At 37.4% G+C, this 10,165-nt stretch overlaps 1 protein-coding gene and 1 long non-coding RNA gene across 3 annotated transcripts in view; one reads left to right on the forward strand and one right to left on the reverse strand.

Annotated features, from left to right (window-relative positions):
* Positions 1-4,563, forward strand: part of BST1 (bone marrow stromal cell antigen 1) — a 28,906-nt gene extending 24,343 nt beyond the window's left edge. For both annotated transcript variants that reach the window (XM_031941604.1, XM_031941605.1), the window contains 2 exons: positions 2,471-2,530; positions 4,408-4,563. In XM_031941604.1, coding sequence (XP_031797464.1) covers positions 2,471-2,530; positions 4,408-4,516 — 169 coding nt within the window. In that variant the 3' untranslated portion in view covers positions 4,517-4,563. The remainder of the gene's footprint in view (positions 1-2,470; positions 2,531-4,407) is intronic.
* Positions 3,483-9,498, reverse strand: LOC116419739. Its single transcript, XR_004230028.1, has 3 exons — positions 7,889-9,498; positions 7,080-7,191; positions 3,483-4,329 (listed from the first exon to the last, which is right to left on the reverse strand). It is a non-coding gene; the product is annotated as an uncharacterized LOC116419739 (long non-coding RNA).
* Between the last annotated feature and the right edge of the window lie 667 nt (positions 9,499-10,165).

The following is a 10,165-nucleotide window of genomic DNA, read 5'->3' on the forward strand; positions in this document are numbered from 1 at the left end:
GAGTTGCGAGTTCAGCCAAAGCTCTTTTTTCATCACTAGCTTTCCTTGCACACTCATACCTGTGTTCCCATCCCATTTGTTCATTGTGCCTTCTGGAATTTCTGTTCTATTTTTTTTTAAAGCTGCTCTTTTTATTAGACCTGTGCCTTTGATTCAGAAATTATTTTGTATATGTTTGTATGCAAATGTAGTTGTATTTATCATGATAATGGCTTCCATTTACATAGGGCTTGAATGTTAAATCGTTTTTATCCTCACAACAGCATTGTAAAGAAAAGTGCTATTATCCTTCTCCATATCACAGATGAGGAAACTGAGAAGTAGTTAAGTACCTTGTTCAGATGAGTTAGCTATTACTAATACTTTAAGCTGCTTTTTCCCCCTTTAAGCTGTTATTTGTACTTTGCAAACCTTAACATGCCATAGAAATTCTAGCTATTCCCTCTAAAACCTAGTGATGAAAAACAAAGTAGTAATGACTGACAAACACATTCATCTTGAGAAGATTTTTTCCTCCTTGTACTTAATATATTTCCCCCCCAATTACATGTAAAGATAGTTTTCAGCATTCATATTTTAAAGATTTTGAGTTCTAAATTTTTCTTTCCTCCTCTTTTTCTATCTCTCTCCTGTCCTCTCAAGAAAGCAAGCAGCCTGGTACAGGTTAAATATATATGATCATGTTAAACCTATTTCCATATTAGTCATGTTATGAAAAAAAATCAGAACAAAAGGAAAAATAATCATGAGAAAAAAACAATAAAAAAGATAAAAATATATGCTTCAATCTGCATTCAGACTCCATAGTTCTTTCTCTGGATATGGCTAGCATTTTTCATTTTTGTTTCAATTCTTTTAAAATTGTCTTGGATCATCGGATTGCTCAAAAGAACTAAGCCAATCGTAGTTGATCATTACACAGTGTTACTGTTACCATGTACAGTGTTCTCTTGGTCCTGCTCACTTCACTCGGTATCAATTCATGTAAGTCTTTCGAAGTTTTTCTGAAATCTGCCTGTTCCTCATTTTTTACAAAACAACAGTAATCTATTACATTCAGGTATCACAACTTGTTCAGCCATTTCCAACTAATGGGCATCCCCTCAATTTCTGATTCTTTGCCACCATAATGCTACAACCATTTTTGCACATATAGGAAAGGATATATTTCCCCTTGATAAACAAAAATAAATGTCACCCTTAAAAAACAAAACAAAACAATCTAAATAAAGTGTCACAGACATATTCTGCTAAGGCTCTGAGAGCTCTCCCACTTTTCTCCCTTGGATGTAATAGTGGAATACTACATTATTTGATGACTTTGCCACACATCTAGACAAGGGGTAAGTACCATTTTTAGAATGGTAGGGTGGGGTCAGGTCTTGAAACCACAGCACAGGGGAACTCCTGGGCATTCTTAGCTCAGAAGAGATAAGACAGGAAGATATATGTGAGAGGTACCCCTAAATATCTGAAAGGTTTTCATAGAAAAGAAGCATATGATTTATTCATGTATTTTTCATTGAGTTTTTGTAGTTTTTTCATTGTAGTTTTAAAGGACAGCACTAGAATGAAAGCATGATGAGTGTGCTGGTAAATGTTAAACTGGTCGCCCCTTTCCCCAAATCTATGAATGACATACTTTCAAGCTTAATTTGTGTTATTAAAATTTTCTCCATCACTTCATTGTGTCTAGACATTCAACAAAGCAATAAAGCAACCCCCTAATTTGTGGGGTTTGCTGATTTCTGGGCTGTAAATGTGCATCTTGAAAATTGAGCAGGGAAAGAGCTGGCTCAGACATGTCCAGACAGTAGGTAGCTTTCTAATGGGTGGAACTGTCTGAAAAGGAGATGGGCACAGGCTGAGGCCAGTTGGAGCCTGGAAGGATTCAGGAGAAAGCTGGTACATTCAGCATGACTCACAGAATTCATGCTTCAGGCAGAGAGGGTGGTTCTTAGCATTTCCAAGACCAAGTCCTGCTCTGAGGTTCTGTGGTTTTCTGAGGCCCCCAGGTGGTCACTTTGCAAACCTTAACATGCTATGGGACTGTTGGGGACTGCAGAAAAAACTCACATCTTAAAAGGAAAGGTAGTCTGCTGCCGCCAGGAGGCGGTTACATTCAAGACAGAAATAAAAGCTTTGTTATTATGATTATTTTTAAATATTTAAGACATTCATTAAAAAAAATTAAATCCCCAATTCTCTCTCTCTCCACCCTCCCCCACTCACTGAGAAGGCAAGCAATATGACAGCAATTATACAAGTGAAATCATGTAAAACATATCCATATTAGCTTTCTTGGAAAAAAAAAAAGCAAGAAAAGTAAAGACAGTAGGAAAAAAAATTCTGCCTCAGCTTGCACAGAGTCCATCAGTTCTCGGAGATGGTAGCATTTTTTATTAAAAGTCCTTGGAATTCTTTTGGATCATTGTGAAATAAATAAAATTAGAATGATTTCTTCTTACAGATCTGTGAAGTTCCTACAATGTCTGGACCATACGGCCCACTCGGACTGTGTCTTTAGTTCGTAAGTATCATTGGACCCCCTAACATGTGCCATATCTACCTAGGAAAGCTCTAAGTGGGAGTTTATACAGTATTTTTGCATGATGAAATGGGAAGAGCCATGTCTTTGGGTCAGGAGACCTAGGAGGGAATTCTACCTCTGATCTTTACTGGATGTGTGATGATGACTAAGTCCTTTCAACTCTCTGGGTCTTAGTATCTTCAGTTATAAAATGGGGACAGTGATGCTTGTAATTATATATATATATATATATATATATATATATATATATATATATATGTATTTATGTGTGTGTGTGTCTGCATTTATTTGTTATCTGACTTCCTGACCTCATTTGAGATTTTCTTGGCAAAGATACTAGAGTTAATGCCATTTCCTTCATTTTAGTTTATTTTACTGATGAGAAAACTGAAGCACATAGGGTAAAGTGACTTGCCCAAAGTCCCACAGCCAATAAGTATGTGAGACTACATTTGAACTCAGGAAAATGAATCTACCTGACTCCAGACCCAGCATCTTGTTCACTACGGTACTTCTCTGGTGTCCATTTTGTTATTATTATTCAGTTGTTTTAATCAGGTCTGACTACTTAGTGACTTTTTTGGAGTTTTCTTGGCAATTAAAAAAATACATATATAGACACACATATAAATACTATATATATATATAGTGTATACACACAAATACATATGTCTAGCATTATATTGCATATATACATGTTATGTGTGCACATACACACATGCATACAAACATGTGCCCAGATATAAAGGGTCTTGAAAAAACCTTAAACATCAGCTAGTTTTTTTAATTGAAGCAAGACTTGGATCAATTTTTTTTCACATTTCCTTAAAATAGCAATACTTGTAACAACAAAGCACAAGCATGGTGCTCTGGACCTAATGCTGGATTCAGAATCCAGAGACTTGAGTTTAAATGGTGGATCTGCTCCTTATCATCTGTGAGCCTTTGGGCAAGTCAGCTTCTCTGGGCCTCAGTTTCCATATCTGTAAAACAAAGCAGCTAGACCAGATCATCCCCAAAGTTTCTTCTAACGCTCATCTTGTGATCTATGTGTGGTGTTGGATGTTGTATCTTTCTCCCACTAGTGAAGGAAATGAAGGAATAAAGATTAAAACAACTTCAGAGAAGCTTCATGGGATGTTCACCATGCTCACCTGGCCTGTCATTTTGTGTCTTCAGAGGCCTCATCTATAAAATGGGCTTGGCTCAATGACCTTTGAAGTACCTTCCAGTTCTAAATCTCTGATCCTGTCACATGATACATTAAAAGCTTAAAAATGACAATGTACATCTTGATTTACTAAGATGAGTTCCTTTTATGAAAGAATTATCCTCTTCATGAAAAGATTTTCCAAATTTCATTTTAAACTGGATCATTTAAATTGAGAAAGTTAAGGATAACAAATTGTGGTTTTGGGGGAAAGAAGAACATCAAAGAAAAAATAGAATCACTGCTTGGGTGAAACCCACATGACAATGATTCAAAAGAACTGGAGGCAGGGACTTACCTTCTATGGAATGAAATACAATACCTGTGTTATATAAAGCAAAGTAATCCAGTGTTTATCACATATTTATTGCAGAAGTGGGAAGACAAGTGAAAGCTAAGGGTGGGCTCTGCATGGTCCCTGGATCCCAGCACCAGGCATTTCCAGAGCCAGGGTCAGGCCAGCTCAAACAGAAGTGTTCCACGGCAGCCTTGGATCCCTCAGCTTATAGATTTCTTCTTGTGCTTTAAAAATCCAAGGTCCAAGCCCATCCTGCTGGTCAGCCTTGTCCTGCAATGGGAATAGAGGCATGGGCTTTTCCTCTAAACCACCTGAGCCCTGATCTTTTCCTTCTTTTTGTATTTTCAGAGCAGCAGAGTCCACACAACAAAGATTCCTCTCTCTTTTTGGAAGAAAATGGGACCCCATCCTTCTAGTTATTCTATTTGTGTCATTGGCTTCAGGAATTCATCTTTAACTTCTTAATGAAATCAGAGACTTTTTGAGAGTGATCCACTCCTGAAAGAAGACCTCACGCCTGGATTGGATCCTTTGCCCAACAAATTGCTTTCCTTTTCACATAAGATAGTAAATTATCAGGACTGACAATAGCCTATAGCTTTGTATTACTCCTTTCCTATTCAACTGTCTACTCTCTAAATTATGGAGGTTTTAGCTGCCTAAATTAGTATAGATGAATTTTGTATATATTTTTGAACTTTTCATTTTTTCAAATGAATTTGTTATTTTTCTAGCTCTATAAAGTAATCTTGTGGTAGATTAGTTGTTATGGCACTGAAAAAGTAAATTAACTGGGATAGTATTGTTATTTTTATTATATTGGCTTGACCTGGGCATGAACAATAAATATTGCCTCCAGTTGTTAAGATCTTCTATTTGTGTAGACTGTTGTAATTATGTTAATATAATTCTTAGGCATATCTTGGCAGGTGGATTCCCAAGGATTTTATACTTTCTGTAGCTGTTTTAAATGGAATTTCTCTTTCTGTCTTTTCCCATTGGATTTTATTGGGAAAATACAAAAAACCTATTGATTTATGTGTATTTCTTTTATATCCTCAAATTTACCGAAGTTGCCAATTGTTTCTATTTTTTTTTTTTTAATATCATTTTCCAGGGTTCTGTAGGTCAGCCATTATATCTCAATTTAAATTAAAAAAAAAGATGGAGAAAAGAAGAAAGCTAAAGCAGGTAACCCAGAATAACCTGAGACTGGTCCAGAAAGCAAAGGATAACAAAAATGTGGTTTTTGGGAAAAGAAGAATATCAAAGAAAGAATAGAATCACTGCTTAGCTTACTAGGAAACCCATAGGGCAATGATTCAAGAGAATTGGAGGCAGGGACTTACTCTTTGTATGGAATGAACTGATCCAACTTGTTAAGGTAACCCTTCCACACACCCCTACCTTGTTGGGTAGAAGAACCAGGAAGAATGGCAAGTGAAGGAATGGAAGATGGTAATTGAAGGACATGCTAAGCTGGAGGAGAGACTGGGAAAGATAACATTCAGAGACTATCTGCTGAGATTCAAGACCTCTATAGGAGACCTGTATGTTGCTGACCACAGTAAGTAAGGAAGAGCACAGTAAATGTTCTTCTTATTTCTATTTCTCCAACCCACCTGAACTAGTGAATTCTATCATATCTGTAGCCCTTGTTTCCCTTAAATGTCTACCTTTACAATACTATAAGATAAAACAACAACAATAACATTGGCTTACAAATTCCAGCTCATCCACTAGGCTATCATTTTATATCTTTGTCCACCCTTTCTAATCCAGTAACTAAGAGTCATTTTCATGTTTATCTTAATCTCTTCTTTCTACTTCTTCACCCAATCGCTTATCAGACTCTTGCAATCTGACTTTTAACTCTAACTTTTTCTTGGATCTACTTTTCCCTGGATGCAAATGATTTCTTAATTGCTAGTCCTCAATCTTAATTCTTCTTTGGATACACTCCCCTTCTCCCCATGCTCTCCATTCATTCATGTCTTTCTTCCTTTTTCATCTCTGCCCAGGTATTAGATTTTAACAGTTGTTACTGGAGATAATCCTTGACCTCTTATAGAATTTTTTATGATGCTGGCATCCTATATTCCTTGGTACTCGTCATTCAATTTCCATGTCACCGTTGAGTATATTTATGTGGAAATGATTATAACTTAGTAAATTTTTATCCTCTTTGATGGTACAGAATATTTCTGAGGAGCCTTAGTTAGTATTCCAGTGTAACTTTGAGATTGGGATCAGATACATTGGTGTCTTCTCTAATGCCTGGAAAAATGCCAAATACAGAATAAATCCTAAGCAAATTCTAGTTGAATTGGACGGGCATTAAGAGGTCCTTGCTCCAAAGTAACTCCCTCATCAAATCACACTTGAAAGTGTTATCTTGGAAGGGGTAACATTAGGAATTCACTGGTTTGGGGTCCCAAAAGTTGACATAAAACTGGTTTTAAAATCTGCCTTTGAAAATGAGTACTTCTGTAACCGGGACAGATCATAGATTCTCTGAGTGTCATTTTCCTCATGTGTAAAACTGTCATCATAAGATCTAAATATCAAGAAGACTTCTTTGCCAAGAGTGTCATAAGGACCAAATTAAAAAACTACATAGGGCACTTTTCAAGTCTTAAAGTTTAACATAAATGCAGGTGCTGTTATTATGACTATTATCACATATATACCTATCGTGTAAAAAGTTTTCATGATGTGTAAGGTCTGCATTTACTTGAAGAAATTTGTTTACTCTTGACCACGGCCCTCACCCAGAAAATTTGGAAAACTCTTTGCCCGACACCATCCAATAACCTGGCGTCAATTCTCTTGTAAGCACAAGTTCATAGAAAGAATCAACTTTTGGCAGATTTTTTTTTTTATACTTTAGTGAAACTCTTCGGTGACTCACCGGCTCCTAAGCAATGGCTAAGGAGACCCCCTGAAGCGCCTCACTGAGTCTAGGAATATCTGACATTGTTCCCATGGCAAGTTTTTCTGCACTTTTCTACAGTTCTCACCAGGTGGCGTCAGGCGTTGCTCATATACTTCCCAGCCTTTGCCAGAGCCTTTTTTTGGTCCCAGAGATTTCTCTGTCCAGTGCAGCCAGGAAGATCTCCAGCACACTCCTGCCTGTGAAGAGAAACAGTTCTTCCTGCATCGCAGTTTTGGGTGTTTGAAGAATGGAGGAAGGTTTCATTTGCTTTTATGACCTCCCATTCTCTCCAATTCAAAAGCCAGATGAGTCATTGCAAGTTCATATAGCTCAGTATTAGCTGAGCAAACATACATTAGGATTAGCTCTAAGGTGTGAACCAATAAGCATTGTAGCAATTCCATTGAGTTAACACTAGGATTCTAACATCTCCCTTGATTTATCACCTTGTTTCAAGTTGAGTTAACACGGATTCTAACACATACATATATTTATTTATTCTTTTTCCTGTTCCAATATCCCTTCCATAGGAATGCAAATATTATTCCTCTCCTAATCTCCCCCTTTAATTACCCAATTAAAATATTTTTGAATGCAAGCTTTTATTTTTTTAAAGTATGTATTGAATTTAACAAGATAGTCACAAAATTTCCACTTTATGAATCCTTGCCATTAAAAATGTTTGTCAATACTACTTCTTCCCTCTCTCTCCTTCCTTCCTTCCTTCGTTCTTTCCTCCCTCCTGCCCTTGTTTTCTTCTTCTTCTCTCCCTCCCTCCCTTTTCCTTCCTTCCTTATTTCTTTTTTTTCTTTCTTTTTCACTACCCACTAACTCTTGTTTGCCTCCCTCCTAAAACCCTTCTTTAATTCTTCATATTATTGCACATTTACTTACATTCGCTAGAATCACTCCTGCTCCTGTGCTGGGTAAAAGGAGCTTATGGTAGATACTTTTCATCTCTGAGTTCATGAATGCATCAACGCTTCTACGTGAAAGCCAGCAGTCATAGTCATTGCTATTAATCTCTTGGCAGCAGTTATGATTGTTCTGAATTATTATTTCCCTCTGTCTTCTCCAGTCCAACCCAACTCTCAGGACACTAGTTCCTAGATAATCCACTCAAGGAATGTAGCCACATCTCCTGTCAAGTATAGGGGGCTGGACATGCAGTCCCTCCTCCAGCCTCCCTTAAGGTACCAGGTGCATCATCGCACCCATCCATCGGCCCACCCAGAAACATTTAGTAAGCATCAGCTGTGTGCTAGACACTGGGGAAACAAATGGGAAAACAGCCCCTGTACTGAAGGCACTGTTATAAATAAACAGAAAGGAGGCAGCTTGTACTTGCAGCATATACAGAACAGTTGTGAAATAGATACAAGGTACCTGGAGGGGAAGATGCTTGGGCCTGAGATTTTTCCCTCCAGAACTGGGTCACACAAACCCTTAGCCAGCCTCCGTCCTTGGCCATAACTAAGAACTGGTCCCTCCAGAGCACATTCTAGGCTAGGCAGTAAAATAACCACAGTAACCAGAGTGCTGGATTGGAGCTGATGTATGGACAAATTCAAATCCTACCTCAGAGGTTTACTAGCAAGATGCTTCCCTTCTCTGCTTCATCTTCCTCATCTCAAAAATGGGGATAATAATAGCAACCCCCTCACAGGGTTTGTGAAAGGATCAGGAGAACCAATGTATACAAAATGCTTTGCAAATTTAAAGCACTGAGTCAACGTTAGGCATGGCGTCTAGTCAGGTCTTGTGCACAGAGGAGATGCTTAACAAGCATCTTTGCAATGTTTTAGGGATCTCATCTCAGTGAAATGAACCCATTTAAGGACCACTTCTGTTGAACTCTAACCTTACAAATTCTTACCCAGGGAACAGAGAGACCAAGTCACTCAAGCCAGATTAGAATATATGCCTATAGATAGATAGATAGATATATGAAGAGAGAGAGAGAATATAAATGTCCTTTCATTCACCCAGGAGGGTTGCTCGGGCCTTCCTCCACCCATTTGACCAGAAAAATCAGATTTTCTAAAAACAATTAATTGATTTTCTAGTTAACGAGCAATTATTTTCTCTCCTACCTTTCCTCCTCTCAACAAAGAAACAAACGAACAAATCCAAACCTGTTACAAATATGCAAAGTTAAGAAAAAGAAATTCCTGCATTGGCCATGTTCAAAAATCTGAATCTTCTCATGGAACAATGGAGATAGAAACCTACGTGGCAAATGTTAAGTGAATGGGTAATTAGGTAGAAGAGATAGAAGACAAAGACACTATTTTTCTGAGTGCTTGGTGGTGAAATGGAAGAGAAATAGAACAATGGCCTTCTACAATCTCTGCTTTCCTAATGGCTGCTCTCATATCTAAAATACATTCCCTAGAACATTGAAAATCTATTAAAATCCTTAACCTCCTCCAAATCCTAATTTAGGGGCTGGACACTAATATTCCCCCCTTCAACTATTACTGCTAACTACTACTACTATTACTACTACTACTACTACTACTACTACTACTACTACTACTACTACTACTGCTACTACCTTCTCCTCTTTCTCTTCCTCCTCCTCCTCCTCCTACTCTATTACAGAAGAATCACCAATTAAGAGGCTTAATAAGTATTATGAATGCTAATAAATATCTAAGCATAAAATCAGGAGCTAAATCTTCAAACTCTACTAGTCCACTGCAATATATGATAAAGATTGAGTAGTTTTGTTGAATGAAAGAGAGAAGAGGAATAGCAAGGCACTGCAGCGGAAGAACAAAAATGTACAGGACAGAATCAGGACACTGAGGAAATATAGAATACTAAACTTCTTTGTCTATACAATTTTGGCCTGGACAGAACTTCTCAGATCAATGTATTTTTTAAAATTTCTTTTTTTTTAAAAATAATAGCTTTTTATTTTCAAAATATATGCTGATAGTTTTCAATATACACTCTTTTAAAAAAATTATAGCTTTTTATTGACAGAACATATGCATGAGTAATTTTTACGACATTGTCCCTTGCACTCACTTCTGTTCCAACTTTTCCCTTCCCTCCCTGCACCCCCTTCCTCAGATAGCAGCCAGTCTCATTATACATGTTAAACATCAACATATTCGCTTGTAAAACCTTGTGTTCCAAAATTTCCCCCCTTCTTTCCCACAT

The sequence above is a fragment of the Sarcophilus harrisii genome, chromosome 6 (genome assembly GCF_902635505.1).
Source record: "Sarcophilus harrisii chromosome 6, mSarHar1.11, whole genome shotgun sequence".
In the NCBI taxonomy this organism is placed as follows: Eukaryota; Metazoa; Chordata; class Mammalia; order Dasyuromorphia; family Dasyuridae; genus Sarcophilus; species Sarcophilus harrisii.